The 22,503-nt window shown below is 49.4% G+C and overlaps 3 gene segments (V, D, J or C); all 3 read right to left on the bottom strand.

Moving 5' to 3' along the window:
- Positions 1-8,825: 8,825 nt before the first annotated feature.
- LOC125283018 (immunoglobulin lambda variable 3-19-like) lies at positions 8,826-9,470 on the bottom strand. The segment is given in 2 exon segments: positions 8,826-9,223; positions 9,377-9,470. Coding segments are annotated over 2 exon segments (444 nt in total).
- Positions 9,471-10,344: 874 nt separating this feature from the next.
- On the bottom strand, positions 10,345-14,884 carry LOC113249410 (immunoglobulin lambda variable 3-25-like). The segment is given in 3 exon segments: positions 10,345-10,454; positions 14,295-14,618; positions 14,776-14,884. Coding segments are annotated over 3 exon segments (480 nt in total).
- A 5,136-nt stretch (positions 14,885-20,020) lies between these two features.
- On the bottom strand, positions 20,021-20,793 carry LOC113247047 (immunoglobulin lambda variable 3-1-like). The segment is given in 2 exon segments: positions 20,021-20,328; positions 20,721-20,793. Coding segments are annotated over 2 exon segments (354 nt in total).
- Positions 20,794-22,503: the final 1,710 nt, after the last annotated feature.

Raw genomic sequence — 22,503 nt, 5'->3', positions numbered from 1 at the left:
TCCATAGTAGTGATGGTAGGAGAGAAAGTGAGAGGATTTGGCACACATATGACCCAGTGAGGACACTTCTATGAACAACTGAAACAGAGGAAAAACCACAGGGCTGGTTTAAGAGGTTCCCTTGTGATGGGCGGTCAACTTGGATATTTAACTATATTAGTCCTGCAGCACTCATCCGGGACACCCCTGCATATATGGGTGGAGGACATTCTCCAATAATTCAACATTTGAGGCGAGTCCTTGGTTTATTTCACCTGGACAGAGATCAGGACAGAAGTGGCTTTATTCTAACCTACAGTCTCCGAGTCAGTTTGACTGGATGGTCACAGAGTTGGAAGAAACACAATAAGGAAAGTGGTGAAAGATGTTTGAAGAAGACATATGTGAGGAGAACCCACCCCCCAAATGAATAGAGTTATTTGTGCTCCATGAAAATGCCCACAAGAGTGTGTCCTCAAAGGGAAATGGTGTTAATAATCAGGTGGATAATGTGACACGTGTGAGGACAGTGTCAGCGTTCTTGTCCATCCACTCTTGAAATGGTCCATTTCCCTTAGCAAAGTGGCCATGTTGCAAGTTGGGAGGTTATTCATGGGATAATCCCTAGGGAGTTCCACTCATAAAGCTGACATGGCTATGGCCACTCTTCAGGAGCAGTCTGCCAACAGCAGAGACCAGCCCTGAGTTCCCAGGGTGAGACCCTTCCCTTGGGAGTCAGCCAGGAGCCTGGTGGCAGATGAATTACATCAGACCTCATCCATCATGGAAAGGATAGCTCTGTCCTTATCGGAATAGACCTTTCCCTATAAAGATTTGGTTTCTTGGACGGCAGTGCTTCTTCCCAAACTGTAACCCTTGGACTTAATGCCTCACCCACTGTTCTAGTACACAGTGCAGCTTCTGTCCAAGGCTCACAGTTCACACCAGAAAAAGGGCGGCAGTGTGCTGAAGCCCTTGGAACTCACTGGTTCTACGATGTTCCCCACCACTCGAAACAGCTGGCTTGAATGAACGGACTACTGGCCTCTTGCAGACCTGTTTTTGTCCTGCCACATGACAACCCCTTGCGGGGCTGGGGCAAGATTTCGAAGGAGGTCTTATTTGCACTGAATCTGTGTCCAATATGTGATGTTGTTTCTTCCCTAGCCAGCGTTCATGGGTCCAGGAATGAAGAGGTGGACTTGGGAATGTCCCCACTCACTGACATTCCCGGTGACCCACTGCAAGATTTTCACTACTTGTCACCATGACCCTTCAGTCTGCTGCCCTCGAGGTCTTAGATCTAAAGGAGGACTGTTTCCACCTAGTGCCAGAACGTGATTCTATTCAACTGAGAACTGAAATGTCCCCTTGTCATGTCTCCATGAATGTCTCTCTGTGTGTCCTTCCAGCCTGATCTCCATCCCCAACAAAACCCAGGGAAGAAAACATGAAACATGGCAGCACCACCCTGCCTCCTGCACATGCACTCCTGATCTACACGGTGCAGAGGGTGCCTGGAGGGCTGGGTTGCGAGAGAGGTCTGGGAATCTCAGATCTGGTGACCTGGCCAGACTTACTGTGGTTTGCCCACAGTCCTCCTAGGCTGAAGGAGAGTGTGATACAGATCGGGAAGGGGTTTGTGTGTCACATCCCTGTCTGTCTCTGTCACTGTGAGCATTAGCACTACTGTCTTACACCTGACAGGAGTAGTCAGCCTCGTCTTGGCTGTGGTCTGCTGGTGTTTAGGGTGGGCTGTGTCTTCCAAGCTGGAGTCTTAGAATCAGACAGAATCCCTGAGGGAAGCTGCTATTGTTGGATATGACCAGGACTGGGTCCTGTCCTGGCTTCTGCTGGTACCACTGTACACCAGATCTCTATACTGTCTCCCTGACAGGTGATCTCTGCCATCTGTCCCACAGTCACTGAGCGCAGGCCAGCTGTGTCAGTACCCAGGAGGCATTCAGGATCCCAGCCATGGGGCTCAGCTGAGTCCTTGTAGAGCTACAGACAACACCTGACTCAGGGAAAGTTGGTCCTGTGGCCTCAACTCCTACCCTTCCTACTTCATGTCCCCTCTGTGTCCCCGAGCTGCACTCTGGTCCCAGCCTTGGCATGTCATCATTCTGACACTTGTTCCTCACGGTGCATGTGGGAATTTACTTGTTATACAAGCCCCTGCTGTTGGAGATTCATCACAACCTCTAGTCTATTTCCACACAATACTTCTGTCTCTGTAACACCCCATCCCACAGGAGACTAGAGACCGGCATTGTTAACAGTTTTTTTTTCATCCGAGTTCCATGTAAACTTGTGAAAAGTCCCAGAACCCACCCCAGACTGAGGGACTCACTTCAAGCTCTGTGTCTCTTTGAGGGTCCCCAGGGTCACGACTTTGCACACAGAGTGACCTCTGGGGACTGGAGAGTCAGGGGTCCCTCCTGGGAACTGGGTTCTATCACTGGAGCAAGGACAGCACAGGGACCTGAGAAGGGGCTTGAGGCCGTGGGAATCACTTCACTCTGGAGACAGTCTCACAAGGAGGCTGTAGACCCTCCTTCCAGGGACCAGGGGCTCTGAGTGCCCCACCTCCCGTCCCCTGAAACACTTGTGAGCAAGGAAGCTACAGCCCCGGGTCTGAGTCCACCTGGAGGTGGGGAAGGAGAGGGAGAGGGTGAGGGTCAGGGAGTCTCTGGATGTGCCCGGCACTGAAGGGTCTGTTCCTTGGGACCCCAGGTGGAGAGTGAGGTGACTGGAATTTCCTACTCACTGGGTCAGGAACCCTGTCAGTGTCCTGGGTGACACTGAGTCTGACCCTCAGAGTGTGGTCCCTGGAGCCTGAGGACTTAGGATGGAGCACCCCGACAGTCTCTGAGGACTGACCCTTAGACAACCTGCTGAACCCCAGGCCTGGTGTCCTTGTGAGGCTCCCCCTGGGCAGAATCCACTTCATTCTGGGGGCAGTCTCAAAAGGAGGCAGTGGATACTTTTTTCAGGGACCAGGGGCTCTGGGTGGCTCACCTCACATCCCCTGAGACACAACTGAGCAAAGAAGCTATAGCCCCAGTACGAGTCTGTCTGGAGGTGGGAAGGAGAGGCAGAGGGTGAGTGGTCAGGGCATCTCTCGATGTGAAAGCACAGAGGAGTCAGCCCCCCCCCAGGAACCCTGGTGGACAATGTGGGGACCCATATTTCCCAGGTGAGATACTTACTGTGTCAGCACTCCTGTCAGTGTCCTGGGTGACACTGTGTGTCTGACCCTCAGAATGTGATCCCTGCAGCCTGAGGAGATAATACGGATCATTATGACTTCTTTCTGAGGACTGAACTCTGGACCCCTGCTGACTCCCAGGCCTGGTGTCCTTGTGAGGCTCCCTTGGGCAGCCCCAGCCTCTGTCCTGAGGCTCCTGCTGCAGCTCTGCTGCCCCCTGCTGGTGGAGGAGGACTCAGAGCAGGAGCCTCCCTCCTGCAGGTCACCCCACAGAACCTGTCACCTGTGAGGGGGGTATCCAGTCTCCCTCAGGCAGCTGTGCCCTGTGCCCCACCCAGCCCAGTAGAGACAGGACAGATACTCGGTACGGGAGGCATGGCAGGTAAGATTCTTGTAGTTGTCCCAGGATTAAAATGCCGTTGGCCATTATTTTGTTACAAAAAGGAGAGTGCAGGGTATACTGTAGTGCATGTGAGAAGGCTTGAAGTCAGGAAATCTGTGTGATGTCTACGGTCATTGGATTCTTGTCCATGTAGGAGTCAGGTGCATTTCAGCTTCCACACCATAATCAGTGCACCGGGGTCATTTGCAAGAACAGGGGTACTGTTGAAGTTCATTTACACACCTAAATCTTTATTAGTAATATTATTATCACTATGTCTATTACTATTTTTTTACAGCCCCCACATTTTGGAGTTTAGGGTGGGAGCATTTCTACACTAGTGTATGGGTGGTTTGAATGACATTCGAATCTGCTAATTCAGACCTGGATATGCAATTTCACATCATACACATCACACTTTTTTAAGCCCCTTTTCTTGCAGAGTAGGAACAAGAGACTCTTGGCCTAGGGCCCATTCACTGAGACCCCACAGAGTTTCTTGTTAATATGATTTCTTCAATATTTTTGTATCATTTAATTTGGAAAGAAAAGTTGTTCTGACATCAGTTTCATCTTTCCCATTTTACAGCACATAAAATTGAGTCCCAGAGAGGCTATATTCCCAGGAAAACAGCGGAGCATGGGGCAAGTCCAGGAGTAGAGCCCTGGTGTGCTGGATTCAGACCCTGGGCTCCTTGGCATAGAGTTTGGCCAGGGTGGGAAAAGCGAGGGTGACGCCAGGCTGCACTGTAGGGCTTGTGACCCCAGACTCTCTGCCATCCCCATCCTGGCCTGGTCTATAAAGGAGCCCCTCAGCCTGCACCTGGGGAGGGTCAGTGCCGTTGTGTTCCAGGTTAAAGCTGGAGGTTCCTGGGGTTGTTGAGGTTGTTCATCTGTGCAGGGGCCTGACCTGGGTCCTCCTGGCTCTGCTCTGCTTTATTGCTTGGTCCTCCCTCTCCTGAGCAGTTGAGAATCACAGGTCTTGTGGTCACTCTACTGGGGAGAGCTGATTATTATAGGGGACCATAGAATCTGCAGCTTCAGAAGACTTGTGGGGCATATTCTCAAGGTCCCATGCCTGCAGCATCCCCTGGGCTGAGCTCAGGGTCAGGGTCACGCTCAGGGTCGTGTGGGGACTGAGCCTGTGTGTTAGACAGCACTGGTTCCAAACTCAGTTTTTCGTCCTTGCCCCTGGAAAATTACTCTGGAGAGACAAGTGATGGTGGGAAAGGAAAGGTAGGTTTATTCAGGAAGCTGGCCATGTGGGGACATGGTAGACAAATGTCTCAGAGACCATCTTCCCCATCCGGGTGAAGCCAGGGGGCTTTAAACAAGAAGACATATGACAAGGGAGGGGCGCCTGGAGGAGAGGCAGGTGCCCAGGTGGCTAGTCCTATGTGGACATGGCCCTGAGCAGACTTGCTGGCATCACTGGCAGGTGTGTTCAAGTGTGGTCAGGCCTAATCTGCGCTTCTCAAGACCAGAGATGAGCAAATCTCCAAGAAAGTAAGTTGATTCTGCTACAGATCAACGGACTTCTGTCAGCAAGAAAGGAGGACATAAGTTAGAAGCATATTAACTCTTAAGACTGTGGAAATGCTGTCACATGTGGGCACAGTCTGGGGGCAGCGCCTGTGCAGAGAGTGAGGAGTTGGAGCAGAAAAGGGTCCGGGCCTTGGAGGAGGCCCTAGAGTTCTGTCTCTTGAGCCCACAGCTGAGTCTGGCCTCCCCAAGCCTCCCTCGTGCCCTCACTGGTCCCTGTGAAAATGCTTTTTCTCAAGCTGCTGGAGAGAATCTCTGTGTTCCTGGGCGGGCTTCAGGGATCTGGTTCAGTGGAGCCATGCTCACCTCTCCACTCTCCTAGGGGAGCTCTTGTCACTCTGTGTTTGAAAATCGTACAGCCTGGGGGGCAGTGAGGAGGTGAGGGCATTTCTGTAACTGTTCTCATGAAATGTGCACTCTCACCATTTCTTTCAGTTTTTGTGTGTGGAACATGAAATATTCCATTCTAACCATTTGAAGTGTTCTCCTCATCTTCCTTGATTCTCTGTTCTGTGAAATTTTTACATCCTGGATTGTGCAACAGAATTGAGTGGGAATCCTGTCCTGAACTTGCACTTAGTATAAGTCTATTTACTGTAGGTTTCTTATCCTTGGGTGTTACATTCAATTCAACTTGACAATATTTATCTTTTTTTTTTTTAAGTGGGCTTCACACCAGAGTGAAACTCCATGTGGGGCTCAAACCCAGGACCCGAGATCAAGACCTGGGCTGAGATCAAGAGTTGGACACTTAACTGACTGAGCCACCCAGACGCCCCAATATCTATCTATCTTTTAGTTGTGGTGCTTAGACCATTTCCTGACTGGTGGGTAGCAGCGTTTATTATAGATCATCTTGCTATTTATTTCCAAGATGTTCCATCTCCCCTTTGTTCTTCTTCTCCATTCATCTCGCATTTTTTAGTAATGGAGCAAGTTTTTACGATTCCATACTGTCTTTCTTTATTGGCTATTTAGCTGTAACCCCTTGCTGTCCTGTCATCTGTGACTCATCACAGGCTCCATTCAGGTGACGTCACACCACCTGACAGCATCAGACATTGGAGCCCACTTCCCGCGCTCTCTTCTCAGCACTGTGGTAGGAATGTCATACCCGTCACTGCTGGTGCGTGATAAATTCCAGCATGTGCTGTGAGTAGATTTGCTGTAGACAGTGATTTACTTTGCAAAGGGAGTTAAGTCATCAAAATAATTCTCCATATTTATCCCTGCAGTTATCATTTCTGACTCCTACAATCTTTTTGTGGATTCCAGTTCTTTCTGGCATCACTCCGTCCTGCCTGAGGGAAGTCAGTATTACTTCCTGTGTTACAGGTCTGCTGGTGATCAGTTCTGTCAGCTTGGTAGAGCTGAAAAATTGTTTATTTATCCTTCATTACTGAAGGATACTTTCCCTGGTTAAAGAATCATTAAGGGTTTTTTTCGGTATTGTAAATATGTTAATCCACTGACCTCTGTGTGCATTTCTGCAAAGGAGAAATTTGTTGGGATCCTTGTCGCTGTTCCCCTGAACCAAGTGTCTCTCTTCTCTGGTTGCTCTTCACACTGTCTCTTTTTCTCTGCCTTAAAAATGTGCTACTGGATGGGTATTGGTGTGTTGTCCCCCCTCCCCCATATTTCTTGTGCTTAGGGTTTCTCAAGAACTTGGAATCTGTAGGTGCTGATTTTTTTTGGATTTTGGGACATTTGTGGCCAATAATCCATCAAATATTCTTTTCCACCTCCCCACCCTCACTCCCTGGGTTCACAGTCTCATGTGGATGATACTGCTAATGTTGTCCTACACTCAGTGCTGCTCTGCTCACTTTGTCTTTCTGTGCCTTTCACTCTGCCCTGTCCGTGCTGTGTCTTCACTTTCCCTCACCTTCTTCGTCTTGTCATGTCTGCTGCTGGTCTAAGTCCTTGTATTTGTGATCTGACACGTTGCAGTTTTCAACTCTAGCAGTCTGATTGGAATGGTTTAATTTCTTCTCTCTCTCCTCTTAACATTTCAATCCTGCAGAGTAGATTCGGATAAAAGTCTGCAACATCATCCTGCCTTCCACGCACAGCCCTCTGTCCCGTCCTGCAGCGTCCAGACCTGCCGCCCCAGGACTGCCTGAGCCGATTCTCATCGTGAGTGTCTCTCTCCCACGTCTCTGTCTCTCTGTGCGTCACAGACAAATACACACATACACGCACATGACACCCATGTCCTGTTGGATTTGTACCCTTCAGACAATCCTAAGTCGTGCACCCTAGTAGTCATAATTCCTTGTTAAAAGGATGTGATTTTTTTTTAAAGATTTTATTTATTTATTTGACAGAGATAGAGACAGCCAGCGAGAAAGGGAACACAAGCAGGGGGAGTGGGAGAGGAAGAAGCAGGCTCATAGTGGAGGAGCCTGATGTGGGGCTCGATCCCACAATGCCGGGATCACGCCCTGAGCCGAAGGCAGACGCTCAACCTGTGCCACCCAGGCGCCCCTAAAATGACGTGATTTAACGTTTTCTTGTGGATTTACAGTCCTCACCTCCTACTTTATCAGAGTTCCTCCCAGTGACATGACATCACTCAGAAGCAGGATGAGGACGTCATAACATGGTCTCATCTCCCTCATCATTTCTGCTCTCATCGTCATGTGTTTTACTTGTTCCTCCATTATAACTCCAACACGTTGCTATTGTTGTTGATTTAAGGAGTTGATTGTATTTACAGACATTAACCACTAAAATCTGTTTTAGGTTTATCGATGTAGTTATGATTTCCCCAGCTTATTATAGTCTGTGTAGACTCACATTTCCGTCTGTTACCCTTTCTTTCCTTCTGTCCGAGGGGCGTCCTTCCTGTCGCTTGTGCTGAGAGTCTGTGGGTGATCAGTTCTGGGAGGTTTGCAGTCTGAGAAAGGCTTCGTTAGTCTTCGGTTTTCAATGACATTCTCCCTGGTAAAGACCAAGGTTGACAGTATTTTCTATTGGGATTTTGAAGACTTCCCTCCCCTGTTTTCCTGGTGATATCATTCGTAATGAGAAATGTGCTCCCACCACGATGCTGGTTCTCTGTAGGGAACACGGCTCTCCTATCTGCCTGTGAAAGTGTCTGCATTGCCGGTTTGTAACAATTTCATAGGATGTGTGCTGTGCTGTCTCTCGTGTTCCCTGTGCCCGAGCTTCATTGAGCTTCTTGGATATATTGGTTCCTGGGTTTCTCCAAATTTGAAGCCTTTTCGTAGATTATTTCTTCACAGTTTTTTTGATTCACCATCAGTTCCTTACCTTCCCTCCCACAGTCCTTACGCTTGCACACTGTCTGGGTGGCGTGAAAGTGTCCTCCGGGCACCGAGCCTTCATTAATTTTATTATTCATTTATTTCTCTGTGTGTTTCATTTTCAATACTTTCCATCGCCATGACATCAAATTCCCTAATCTCTTCTTTTGCAGCATCATATCTGCTGTCAGTGTGTCCAGTGCATTTTTAAATTTCAGACCATTTCATTTGGGGAAGTTTTAAAAGAGTTGGTGTATGAAAAATGTCTTGCATTTCTGCTTCTCACATGTTTAGTCCTTCCTCCAACCACAGTCCCAGGGAAATGGATTTCTAATAACTGCTTACAAATCCCCACTGATCCACCCTTTGCAGCCTGCCTGGAGGGCTGGGAGCAAGGGGACAGACTGGGGACCTCAGTCCTGGGGACCTGGGTCAGTCCTGCTCACTGCTCTGTGCACAGGCCTCCTGGGGCTGGAGGAGAGTGTGACACAGACGGGGAAGGGGTTTGTGTCTCACTTCCCCATCTGTCCGTGTCACTGTGAGCATCAGCACTGCTGTCATAGGTCTGACAGTAATAGTCAGCCTCGTCCTCTGCCTGGACCCCGCTGATGGTCAGGGTGGCTGTGTTCCCTGACTTGGAGCCAGAGAATCGGTCAAGGACCCCAGAAGGCCTATCATGATCCTCATAAATGACCAGCACAGGGGCTTGGCCTGGCTTCTGCTGGTACCACTGTACATAAAAATCTTCTAGTTCCTCTCCAGAGCAGGTGATGGTAGCCGTCTGTCCCAGGGCCACTGACACAAAAGGTGGCTGGGTCGGCACACTGGAGGCCACGGACCCTGAAAGACAGAAGAGAAGAGGTTGGAATGATGTGTAGGGGCTCACCCCAGGGTCCCAACACTGATGCTGTGCTAGGCCTCAGCTCAGGGTTTCGGGTAGGCTCCACTCAGGTCCGGTGGGGCTGAGGTTGTGGGCAGGACCGGGGGCAGCACCTGTGCAGAGAGTGAGGACGAGGAGTGAGAGAGGGGTCCAGGCCATGGTGGATGTGCTCAGCGCTCTGTCCTCTGAGAACACAGCTGGGCCAACCTCAGCCCATCCTCTCTTATTTCTTTCAGGCCCTTGGGTCTGTGATTGTTAGTTTTTATGCAAATTTCCTCCTCTCTGGGATTCCAAATTGACTCAAAGTTCCTGTGAGCTCAGACCAGGTGACTGAGGAGGAAGAGAGGAGCCCCCAGCTTCCTCCAAGCAGCTCTCAGGTCAGAAAGTGAGCCTTGGTCTCCAAATTTGGTATCACACTCACATTCCTGGGGTTAGAACAAAATCACTGTCTCACCCATCATGTCTGGGGACTGTCCGGGGCTGGCCCAGGGCCTTCCAGAATCCTGGCCATGGGGCTGACCTGGTCCCTCTGAGACATGCGGACAACACCTGAGTCAGGGTGACACGGTCCTGTGATCTTCCTCGTTCCTCCTCCTGCTTCAGGTCCCCTCTGCGTCCCCCAGACACACTGTGGTCCCATACTTAGCATGTCATCAGAATGGGAAACTCTCTCATTCTGTGGTTCATTCATCATTTTGTAGGTGGGAGTTTCCTTGTTAAACAATTGCCTGATGTTGGAATTCATCAGGATTTCTAGTGCATTCACACATGGGGCTGTTGTCTCTAGGACAGGCCCCACCCACAGCAGACCAGCAATTGGCACTGTCAGCCATTTGATCTCTTTAATCGTCTCATGCAAACCTGTGAAACAAACTTCGAGGTTGTGGTCTTGTGAGGGTCCACATGATCAGAAGTTCCCCCACGGTGTGAGCTCTAGGGCCTGAGCCGTGGTCCCTGCAGGCCATGGGAATCACGTCACTCTGCAGACAGTCTCACAAGGAGGCTGCCGATGCTCCTGCCAGGGACTAGGCTCTCTGAGTGCTCTGCCTGTTGCCCCCTGAGATGCTTCTGAGCAAAGGAGCTACAGCCCCAGGTCTGAGTTGGGGCAGAGGTGGGGAAGGAGAGGCAGAGTGTGAGTCATCGGGGTGTCTCTGGACGTGCCCAGCACAGAGGAGTCAGTCCCTGGGAACCCTGGTGGACAGAGAGGGGACCCGAATTTCCCAGGTGAGGTGCTCACTGTGTCAGGACTCCTGGCAGTGTCCTGGGTGACACTGGGTGTCTGACCCTCAGAACATGGTCTTTGCAGCCTGAGGAGATAGGATGGGTCATCCCCATGGCCTCTGAGGTCAGCCCCTCCCGACCCCCAGGTCTGGTATCCCTTTGAGGGTCCCCCTGGGCAGCCCTAGCCTCTGTTCTGCTGCTCCTGCTGCAGCTCTGCTGTCCCCTGCTGGTGGAGGAGGACTCAGATCCTGAGCTTCCCTCCTGCAGGTCATCCCACAGCACCTGTCACCTGAGGAAGGGTGTGGACCAGGGTTTCCCGCCTCCCACAGCCAGCTGCTCCCCTGCCCTGCCCAGCCCAGCACAGAAGGTCACATACATGCTGCAGGAAGCAGGACACGTGGGATTCCTGTACTTGTCCCTGAGTTGAAATGCCTTGGCCTGGCCCCTTGTGTTCATACAACAGAGAGAGTGCAGGGTTCAGTGTAGTGCATCTGAAAAGGGTCAGGGTGCAGACAAACCTGTGTGATGTCCCACAGCCAGCAGATTCCTGGGTATTTAGGCATCAGGACTGGTGCTTCCTGTATCCCCATCAGTGTAGTTGGGTCATCAGAGCAACAGGTGATGCTTCTGGAGCTAAGTTCAGTTGTGCAGGCGAACCTTCAGTTTTTGATGTTATTAGTGTTGTTTTTTACTACTTTTTTATTATTCCAGCCCACATCTTTTGGCGTGTGGTGTGGGAGGATTTTTACCGTGGCCTAGTCTGTGGTTTTGTGGAACCGGGAACCTGCTCACTCAGACTTGGAAGCAATCGCACAAGATGCAGGTCCCAGTGCAGCTGACAACTTGTCCTCGTATTCCCACAGAGGGAGACAGGGGACTCCACCTCCAAGGTCAACTCCCCAAGATCACATGGAGGCTCTCTAATTAGTAAGACGCTTACACTGTTATGTATCATTTGATTTAAAAAATGTTTCATACTTGAGATAAGCTTCCCCATTTCACAGCAGGTGAAGCAAAGGCCCAGAGAGGTTCGCTTCCCAGAAAAACCGAGAGAAGTGGGGGTGAGTCCAGGAGAGAAGTCCAGGCGTCCTGGATACAGACATTGCACACATGTAATTTTACCTATATTAGAAATTCCACCGTACATAGTTATTATATTTGCTATAGACAAACAATTGTCTTCTAAAGAGATTTAGATAAGGAAAAAGTCTTAATTTTTATCTGTATAGTTAGCATTTCTGATTTTTACATTCTTTTTTGTAGATTCAGATTCTCTCTGGAATCACCTTGTCCCTCCAGAAGGATGTCTGCTTATTGCTTGTATTATGGGTCATTTGATGAGCGATTCTGTCAGTTTTTGTATATGTGAAATTTTTTTATTCAGCTTTCATTTTGAAGGATATTTTCCCTAGATGAAGAATTAAAGTTTTTCCCTTTTCCAGCATCTTAAAGGTGTTAATCCACTGTCTCTTGTGGGCATTTCTGTCAATGCAAAGTCCACTGCAAACCTTGTCTTCATTCCCCTGAGTACAGGTGTCTTCCTCTGGCTGCTTCTAAGCCTGTCTCTTGTAGCTGCCTTAAATGTTTGATATTGAAGGGACAGGTATTTCTTTTATTACTATTAAATTGATTTCTTGTCCTTCAGCTTTGTTGAGATTTTGATCTGTCACTTTTGAATTTTCATCAAATTTGGAACATTTTGGCTAATAATTCTTCATATTTTCCCATCCTCTGCACCCCACTGTTTCTCCTTTTCTGACACAATCACACCCCATTCCATTGCTAACTGTGTCCTACAACTCAGGGATTCTCTGTTCACTTTAAAATTTTTTTCTGTCTTTCACTTTCAGTGTCTGTGCTGTGTCTTCCGGTTCCCTCACGTGTTGGTCTTGTCGGGTCTGCTGTTATTCTCAACCCTTGTATTTGTGATCTGAGTATGACTTCTATCTTTTAATTTTCTTCTTGTCTCCTGTTAACACATCATTTGACATGTTAGCAGCCATATTCCGACTACCATTGCAACGTCATTGTTGCTTGAGTCTCCAGTCTTCTGGTCTCCCTGCATCTTCCAGACCTGCTGCCCCAGGACTTCATGACCAATTTCTTAAAATAACTTTCTGTCTCTCTTGCTGTCTCTGGCGCTCTCTCTCTACGTGTGTGTGTGTGTGTGTGTGTGTGTGTGTGTGTGTGACATATGTATATACATCTGGGTGTAGATGAGATACAGGTCTGATTGGATCCGTATTCTCTGGCGAATCCCAGGTAATGGATCTTATTTGCTCTGAGTCTTTGTAGTTCAAATGGTTTCATTTTAATGGCTTATTTAGGGTTGGAAACCCTTACCTTCTAACTTACCTTGTGACATGATATAATTTTCACAGGGAATAAGGAGGTAATAACATGATATTCTCTCCCACCAATTTTGCTGATATTGGCATATATTTTTTTTTCTCCATCCAATATATAGTTTGTATTTCTGCTTAAGATTGACTGTCTTCTAGGGGCGCCTGGGTGCCTTAGTCGTTAGGCGTCTGCCTTCAGTTCAGGGTGTGATCCCGATGGTCTAGGATCGAGTTCCCATCTTTCTCCTCCGCTGGGAGCCTACTTTTTCCTCTCCCACTCCCCCTGCTTGTGTTCCCTCTCTCGCTGGCTGTCTCTCTCTCTGTCTAATAAATAAGTAAATAAATAAATAAATAAATAAATAAATAAATAAATAAATCTTTAAAAAAAAAGATTGACTATCTTCTAGGGACATTAACCAATAAAATCTTATTACATGTATACGTATAGTTCTGATATCTGATACCAACTATAAGTACCAAATTTTGTATAGATTCACATATTGTATACATCCACATTTCTGTCTGTCACCCTTTCCTCTGTCCGAGGAGGGTCCTTCACTGTCCTTGGGCTGAAGGTCTGCAGGTGATTATTTCTGTGAGGTTTGCCATCTGAGAAAGGGTTTATTTGCCTTCACTTTTCAGTGACATTTTCAGTGAATGAAGATCAAAATTGACAGGTATCTCCTATCAGTAATTTGAAAGCATTGCTCTCCTGTATTCTTGGTGACACAGTTTGTGATGAGAAATGTGCTCCCACCGCGATGCGGGTTCCTCTGTCTGGAACACAGCTGTCCTCTCTGGCTGCGAGAACGTCTGCATCGCGGGGTTGCAGCCATTTCATACAACGTGTCCTGTGATGTCTCTTGTGCTCCCTTGTCAGAGGTTTTGGAGCTTTAGGATAATCTGCCTCATAGGTTTCACCAAATCTGAAGTATTTTGTGTATTATTTCTTCAAACGCTGTTCTATGAACCCCTGCTCCCCACCTTGTCTCAGTCACTTACTGCACCACACACTCGAGGCTGCAGGAAGTTGTCCTAAGCACACTGATCTTCATTCATTTTTTCCAGCTTTACTCTTTCTGTTTCGCTTGAAGAGATTTTTTCACGGCCATGAAATCAAGTTCACTAATCTCTTCCTTGTCATCATCGAATCTGCTGACAATATCACAGTGACTTTCAGTTCGTGTAATTTTCATTTAGGGACATTTTTAAGCACTTGGTCTATAAAGTATATCTTTGATATCTTCTTCTCACATATTCAGTCATTCGTCCCCCCACAGTCACAAATGAAACATAGTTACTATTACTGTGTGCGTTCCCTCCCCGGATTCAACCTGGGTGGGTGGGGAGGGAGGCCTGGGGACGTTAGACCTGGGGACCTGGGTCAGATCTGCTCCCTGCTCTGTGCACAGGCCTCCTGGGGCTGGAGGAAAGGGTGACCCAGAAGGGGAAGGGGTTTGTGTCTCACTTCCCCATCTGCCCGTGTCACTGTGAGCATTAACATTGCTGTCCCAGGCTTCACAGTAATAGTCAGCCTCGTCCTCGGCCCGGGCCCCGCTGATGGTCAGGGTGTGTGTGTTCCCGGAACTGGAGCCAGAGAATCGGTTGGGGATCCCAGAGGGCCGCTCAGTGTCCTTATAAATGACCGTCACAGGGGCTTGGCCTGCCTTCTGCTGGATCCATTGTGTATATGCTTTACTCAGTATCTCTCCAGAGCAGGTGATGGTAGCCGTCTGTCCCAGGGACACTGACACCGAGGGAGACTGAGTCAGCACACTGGAGGCCACGGAGCCTGAAAAGACAGAAGAGGAGAGGTTGGTGTGAGGTTCAGGGGCTCAGCCCAGGGACCCAGTCCCGAGTCTGTGCTGGTCTGAGCTCAGTGGTCGCTTGAGACCCAGCTCAATCCTGTGGGGTCTGAGCATGTGGGCAGTCTTGGAGGGGGGCGGCACCTGTGCACAGAGTGAGGACGGGGAGCAGGAGAGGGGTCCAGGCCATGGTGGATGTGCCCAGAGCTCTGCCTCCTGAGACTCACAGCACTGCTGGGCTCCACCCCAGCCTCTCTTATTCCCTTCCAGGGCCCTGGGACTGTGATTGGTAGTACTTATGCAAATTTCCTCCACTTCTGGGCTCCTACTTAATAAATCAGTGGTGAGATGAGATCATGTGACTGAGGAGGAAGAGGGGAGGCCCCAGCTCCCTCCAAACAGCTTTCAGGTCAGACACTAGCCTTTGTCTGCAGGGTCTGGGATCACAGGCACCTTCTGGGGATCAGACCACATGACAACCCTCTGTGACCACCTTGCTTGCATGCTGTCCTTGGCTCCTTCTGTATCTTTCAGGAGCCTGACTATGCAGCTGGGCTGGGCCCTCTGAGAGTTACAGTCAACACTTGATACAGGGAGTACGGCCTGTGGCTTCATTCCCTCCTCCTCCTGCACCATGTCCCCCCTGCATCCCTGAGGCACTGTGGTCCTATGCTTCCCATGTCACTATACTGTGGAACTTTCTCATTAGAATGTTCGTGCATGATTTGGTCTGTGGGAGTCCACTTGTGAAACCACCACCTGCTGTTGGAGATGCATCACAACTTCTAGTCTATTCACACATGGTGCTTTTTTCTCCCCTTAATCTGCAGCATTGGAACAATTGGTATTGTCAACAATTTTGTTTTAGGTTTTTGTCAATATTAGATGCAATCATGCAAATTTCATGAGAAACCATCCCTGACTTAACAAACCACCATCAAGCTCCATGTCTTGTCGGGGTCCCCAGGGTTAGGTCTTCCCATATGGGGTGGGCTTGGTGTCCAGAGCCAGGGTCCCTGCAGGAGCTGGATCCTGTCGCTGACCCAAGGACAGCTCATGGAGCAGAGCTGTGGCCTCAGGTAGTGAGATTCCACTTCATTCTGGAGACCGTCTCACGGGGAGGCTGTGGATCGTCATTCCAGGGTCTGGGAGCTCCCAGTGTTCATCCTCCTAAGCCCTGAGATGCTGCCAAACAAAGAAAGAAGCTGCAGTCCTGGCCTGACTCTGCCTGGAGGTGGGAACAGAGGCAGGAGGTGAATGGTCAGGATGTTCCCGACATGTCCAGCTCAGACGAGTCAGCTTCCAGAACACTGGTGCCCAGTGCAGGGATCTGCAGTTCCCATGTGAGGCATTCACTGTGTCATCCCGTCAGTGTCCTGGGGGTCAGTGTGTGTCTGACCCTCAGAATAAGGTCCCTTCAGCCTCTGGAGATAGGGGTGACCATCTCAGCTTCCTCCTGAGGACTGAACGCTGGACCCCGGCTGACCCCAGGCCTAGGAGGCTTAGGTCAGTGCAGATTCCAGTGTGTAAGCATGAAACCTGAGCAAAATTCCTCCCTTGCCAAGTGTGCATAGAGTTTAAGTAGCCCTTGAGGTGCCATAGGGTCTATCCTTGTGGAGAGCTTCCGGGGCAGGTCATAGATGTCGTGCCTCAGTATCCCCTGGGTGCACTCAGTGCCAGGGACAGACCCAGTGCTTGAGTAAGGTTTGAAATTCATTGAGTTTATCAGGAATGGGGTGGGGAGGCCTGAAGTCCTGGACCTGTGCTAGAGACAGAGGCTAATCTAGGGGAGCCAGCTCGAGAGACCCAATTTAGAATTGTACATCAGTGTCGAGGTGATATTGTAGAAAACCTTCACCTTTTCCCTCAGGCCTCAGGTCATGGTGACCTACCCACCCTCTATCAGAACCCCTGATGCCAGGCTCCCCCCACGTTCAGGTTGTTTGACCGGTGATCTCTGCTGCCCCCTCGTGGCTGCTGGAGGCACAGCGGCGTCATTTGTCCAGGTGGAGATTCAGAGCCCACTGCTCACATCCTGATTTCCTGATCTGTGGACAGCTGGCTGCAGGGAAAAACTCCCTATTTCCAAGTAAGTTCTGCAGCCTCAAGCCCAGGCAGGAAAGGACTCACAGTCTTTTTCCTACTGGTGCTGGCTGATGGTGAAATGCTAAAATGGGGTTGTGGTGGTCGTTACCCCCAGGTTGGAGATAGGAGACCCTCACCCTGCAAACATTTATTGATGTACTTTGTGTGGCAGACTTCCTGGATTTTATATGCCTAATTTATACAGGAAAGTCACTTTATATGCCTGGTTTATTAATGAAAGGATATTGTGTTTGTCAAATGCTGTTTCTGCAAATATTGAGATAATTATTTGATTTTAAAATTATATCCCATTGATAAGATGTATTGCACTAATTGTACTTCATCTGTTAAATACTTCATATTATTGCAATAAATCCCATCTGCTCATGGTGTCTAATTCTCTCTATAACTTGCTGGATTAGGTTTGATAGTGTTTTGTCGAGGATTTTTGTGCCCCTATTTGTAAGAGTTAGTGGTCTATAGATTTCTAGTGATGTGTACTTTACTTTGTAACAATGGCTACATGAAAAGAGATAGGAAGTCAACCACATTCGTGTATCTTTTGGAACACATTGTGAAAATTTTGTATTATACTTTTGAACTAAGAAGGTGTTAGGGATGCTGACACCTGTGCAGTCAAAAATCTGCATATGACTTTTGACTCCCCCAAACCTTAACTCCTAATAGTCTACTCTCGACCATAAGCCTTACTGACAACATACAGAGTGGATTAATACGTATTTTACATGTTACATGTGTTATATATTGTATTCTCATAAAAAGGTAAGCTGAAAAAGAAAATGTTGTGAAGTAGAAAATAAGGCAAATTTGGCTAGCTGGTGCTGGTGTGTGGGGCCCTAGCAGCCCCTGCCCGGCCAGCGCCATGTGAGTCTCTAGTGAGGACGGCCACTGTGCTCACCCCGTGCACCAGTTCTCAGCCCAGGACATCGATGGGCATATGGCTGATCTGCACAAGCACCTGTGCATCGTCACCAACATGCCCTAACGATGTGGCACATGAGACGTGAATGCACTCAGCTCCTTGACCAGCCAGCCCCTTATGCTGAGTGGGGTTCATGGAGCCTGGCCTTCCCTTGTGCCCAGCTGGAGAGGCAGCAGCCGGGGAGTCATGTGCAGATGGGGCAGTCTGCCGATGGCTCTAAGATCAAATTCTATAAGCACAGCAAGATCCGTGCGAATACGGAGGTTGCCCAGTCCCTGTGGAAGGGGGTAGAAGCCCAGCCCAAGTGCTGGATCATGCAGGGAAATGCCGTCAAATGGACCTTCACCAAGTTCCATATTGACCAGAAGGCTGTGTGGTGATGTGGTATGTCCCATGGAAGGGTCCCTGGTAATAAAGAAGGACCTTCTCTGCTACCCATAGCTCTGTAGCTGTGCGCCCCTCACCCGAGCCCACTTCCCCTTGGAGGGTTCCATGAGGTACCCTTACTGTCTCCCTGAAAATCAGACCTCTGCTCTGGGAGAGACTCCAGACAGGGTAGGCACCCTCTCCCGGAGGAATGTCCGTCCACCTGTCTCTGCTCGGCACACCCCAACCCTGGCTGTCTTGTGGGAATAAAACACAGATTTGGGGAAAAAGCATGAACAAAAAGAAATACATTTACATTACTATCATGTAAACCCTTGTGAGTAACTCAAGCCATTCGGCCCGTGTTGTTCAGGGGTCAGCTGTGTGCCTCTCCTGTTGGTTCCGTCTGGAGAACCCTAACGAGTACACCTCGTTAGATACGACTCTTTGTTATTGAAAGGTTTTAGCTTATTGTTGCTTTAGGGTTTACAGGACCCATCGACCTCCCAAATTCCACCTTCCAGTGATTTTCTATCACTTCACATAGAACACAAGACTATTTTAATGTGTTCTTCTCACCCCACCCCCAATTTTATGCTATGGCGGTCATGAGTTTAGTCTGAGATTCATCACAGACCAGGACATATTGTCACTATGTTCGGCTTCACACAGTTACCATTCAGAGGCGTGAATGTACGACAGAAGTTTCTCTGTTTGTCCATGTAGATCCCAGAGCTGACACTTTGTGTGTGCATTCACGTTGCTATCTGATCGACTCTGCCTCTGTGCGAGGAGCGTCCGTCCCTCGCTGTTGTAGTGAGTGTCCGTGGTTGATGTTATGTGACGTCGTGCAGTCCGAAAGCTTTATCTTGCTTCCTTTTTGAGAGAGATTTTCACTGGATAGTGAATTTCAGGTGGACAGATTTTTCTTTTTTTACACATTAATATACTTCTAAAGATTTTGTTTATTTGAGAGAGAGAGTGAGAGAGCACAAGTAGGGGGAGGGGCAGAGGGACAGGGAGAAGCAGACTCCCCGCTGAGCAGGCAGCAGGACAAATGGCTTGGTCCCAGGACTCCAGGATCATGACCTGAACCAAAGGCAGACGCTTAACCGAATGAACGACCCAGGAGTCCCTACAGATTCATAAATACCTTTCTGTTAAAGGATATTTCTCCACCGCCTTCTTGCTTGCATTGCTCATAATAAAATCTCCTTCCACCATGTTTAGGCCTCAGCATATGACGAGCGTGTTCTCTCTGGCTGCTTCGCACATGACTCTTCCACGCTGGGGTTCAGCAGTGGACTGTGATGGGGGTGAGACTGTCGATGCTTCATGGCTCCCATGCTTGGGCCTCGTTGAGCTTCCAGAATATGTCAGTTGTTGTTTTTGCCATATTTGTAACATTTGTGTCCAATATTTCTTTAAGCATATTTTCTATTCTGTCCTGTCTGTCTTCTCTGCTGGGGGGCTCTAGGTACAAGCACAGTGGGCTGCAGGAGGTGGTCCTGCAAACAACGAGGCCCTGTTCATTTCTTACAGGCTTTTTTTCCCCTCTTATTTCGTTTTGAATGGTTGCAACTTTTATGTCATGAGGTTCACGAATCTCTTCTTTTGCAGCATCTAATCTGTTGTCAGTGTCATCCCGTGCATGTTTACTCTCAGACCCTGACTGCAGTTTTCATCCCCAGAAGTGAGAGGTGGCCCTGTTCACATGATGTCCACGTCTGCACTGAACATGTTCAGTCATGCTCTGCCTCTTCAAACAAATGGAATCTCATTCAATGGTAATTTGTATGTTTCCCTCATCCATCCTCTGCGGAGCCAGTCTGCAGGGCAGGGAGGCGGGAGCAGCCTGCGGACCTCAGACCTGGGGACCTGGATCGGACCTGGATCAGACCTGCTCGTTGGTTTGTGCACAGGCCTCCTGCTGCTGGAGGAGAGGGTGACACAGACGGGGAAGGGGTTTATGTCTCACTTCCCCATCTGCCTGTGTCACTGTGATGTGTAACTACCACCCTGATATGGTAGACAGTAATAGTCGGCCTCGTCTTTGGCCTGGGCCCCGCTGATGGTCAGGGTGGCCGTGTTCCCTGACTTGGAGCCGGAGAATCGCTCAGGGATCCCTGAGGGCCGGTTGTTATTACTATTGATAATCATCACGGGTGCCTGGCCTGGCTTCTGCTGGTACCAAGAAACATATCTACTTGCAATGTTGTCTCCCCCACAGGTGATGCTGGCCGTCTGTCCCGGGGTCACTGACACTGAGGGGGGCTGAGTCACCACATAGGCAGCCATGGAACCTGCAAGAGAGAAAAGGAGAGGTGGGCTTTTAACTCGAGTCTTTTCGTTAGGTAGTCCCCACCCGCCTGACCTAGATTCAAGTTTTGGGGTACTCTGGGCACACAGGGCACCTTTCCCACCAGTCTCAGCCCCAGGGCCCCCTGGATAGGCTGATGGATGGAGCGTTTGAACAAATAAGAACCCTGACAATCTTTCCCTGGCAGGTGCAGCCCCTCAGGGCTCATACAGTCCAGTGAACACAGTGGGGGGAGTTCACCCCTCCAGCCCCTCATCCTGCAGCTGGGTCATGAGCACCCTGCCCCCCACAGGTAGTGCCCTGCTGAGCTCTGAGTCAGGGCCAGCTTTGTGACAGTTCTGTGGGTCTGGGTGGGTGTGAGCCTGGGCTCAGCACCTGTGCAGTGAGCCAGGAATCCGAGGAGGAGAGGGGTCCAGGCCATGGTGGAGGTGCCCCGATTCTGCTCCCTGAGGCCCTAGGGTGGGCAGTTTCCTTCCCAGGCCTCTCTTATCCCCTTGCTGGAAACACCTGCAGGTTATGCAAATCCTCAGGGGTTCAGAGGCTGCTGTTGAGGAGGTTTGTGGTTTCAGAGAAGGCTCAGCCCCAAGGGACACAGAGAGGGAGGGGTGGCCCGTGCAGACAGACCTCCCATCAGCCCAGGGGATTCTGCTTCACCCAGTTGTCCCATAGTTGGTTCTGAATGTCCCCTCCAGATTTTGTCCTTTCCTTGCTCCTGGGTGAACTTAAGAGGCTTAGGTCGGTGCAGTTTCTACCCAGATCCCTGTTTGTGACCATCAAACGTGAAGAAAATTCTTCTCTTGCTAAGAAAATTCTTCTCTTTGCAGGAGCCATTGAGGTACTGTAGGTGATGTCCTCACAGAGAGCTCCTAGGACAGGTCCTAGATTCTGTGACTCAGAATCCCCAGTGTGCACTCAGCTCCTGGGATAGATGCTGTGCCTTACAGGGATTGACAGTGACTGGGTTTTAGCTGAAATGGGCTGGGCCGGAGAGGCATGACGTCCTGGACCTGTGCAAGAGATAGAGGCAAATTCTAGAAGAGAGAGATGTGAGGGACACGGAGTCAGAATTTTATGTTGGTGTGAAAGGTGACACTATAGACACTATAGAAAGCCTATGACTTTTCCTTTAGGTCTCAGGTGGTAGTGATGAACCCTCCCTGGCTGTTAGAACCTCTGATGCCCAATCACACCCCATGTCCAGGTGATCTCTGCTGCCCCCTGGAGGCCACTCCACGTTGGTGGCTGGAAGTACAGGGAAGACCTACCTCCAGGTGGAGATTCTGAATCCACTGCTCAGATCCTGATTCCCTGATCTATAGACTTTTGGCTCCATGTGAGAAATTGCTCTTCTCTAAGTATTCCCTGCAGCCCCAAGATCATGAAGAGCATGTCAGATTACCCGTGAGAATATGAGCAGGCTCATGCAGAGGAGGAGAAGGCAGGGTTCATCTGAAGTATGGGGTGGTGGGTGGTCATGCATGTGGTGTTGGAGCTTGGCACTAGGGGACACAGGACTCAGGGACTGCCTCTTTGGTGCCAGCGGCTGGTGCAGGACCAAACTGGGGCAGAGGTGACTATTGCCTCAAAGCCAGAGACAGGAGAACAGTCACTTAACAAACATTCATTCAGACCCACTTTGGTCTGGCAGACATTCCATCCTGGAAATTAGTGTGAACAGGACACAGTCCCATTGTCAGAGTTTCCATCTTGGGGCAGGAGCAGCAGAATGTACATACATGCTTTGCTGACAGAGCATATAGACTCCAACCCCTTCTACCTGCATCTTGTCTTCTATATTCTTTTAGAAGCTACGCTATGGCTATTCTCAGGTGCCACTTGGTCAGCATTGACCCCATCCATGGCCCAAAACTGGCCCATGGACGTATCATGTGGCTGGGGATCTTTTTGGGGACTTTTGCTCTTGTGAAGGAAGTAAACAAACTAGATTTATGCAGTGCTCTTTCTCTGGTACTCAGGTGTGCTAGCTGGAGCTGCAGCAGCCATCCTGAGGTCTGCTGCCAACAATAAGGCAAAGCAAAGCCTCCATAGTAGTGTTGGTGGGAGAGAAAGTGAGAAGATTTGGGACCTCACAGAACTGGTGAGTGCCTAGAGACCCACCGTCTGACTTCAGACTTATTTCTCCAGGACAAAAATAAGC

This window comes from Ursus arctos, unplaced genomic scaffold (assembly GCF_023065955.2).
Source record: "Ursus arctos isolate Adak ecotype North America unplaced genomic scaffold, UrsArc2.0 scaffold_34, whole genome shotgun sequence".
NCBI lineage: Eukaryota > Metazoa > Chordata > Mammalia > Carnivora > Ursidae > Ursus > Ursus arctos.
The sequence above is the reverse complement of the archived record's forward strand: the minus strand, read 5'-3'. Positions and strand labels throughout refer to the sequence as shown.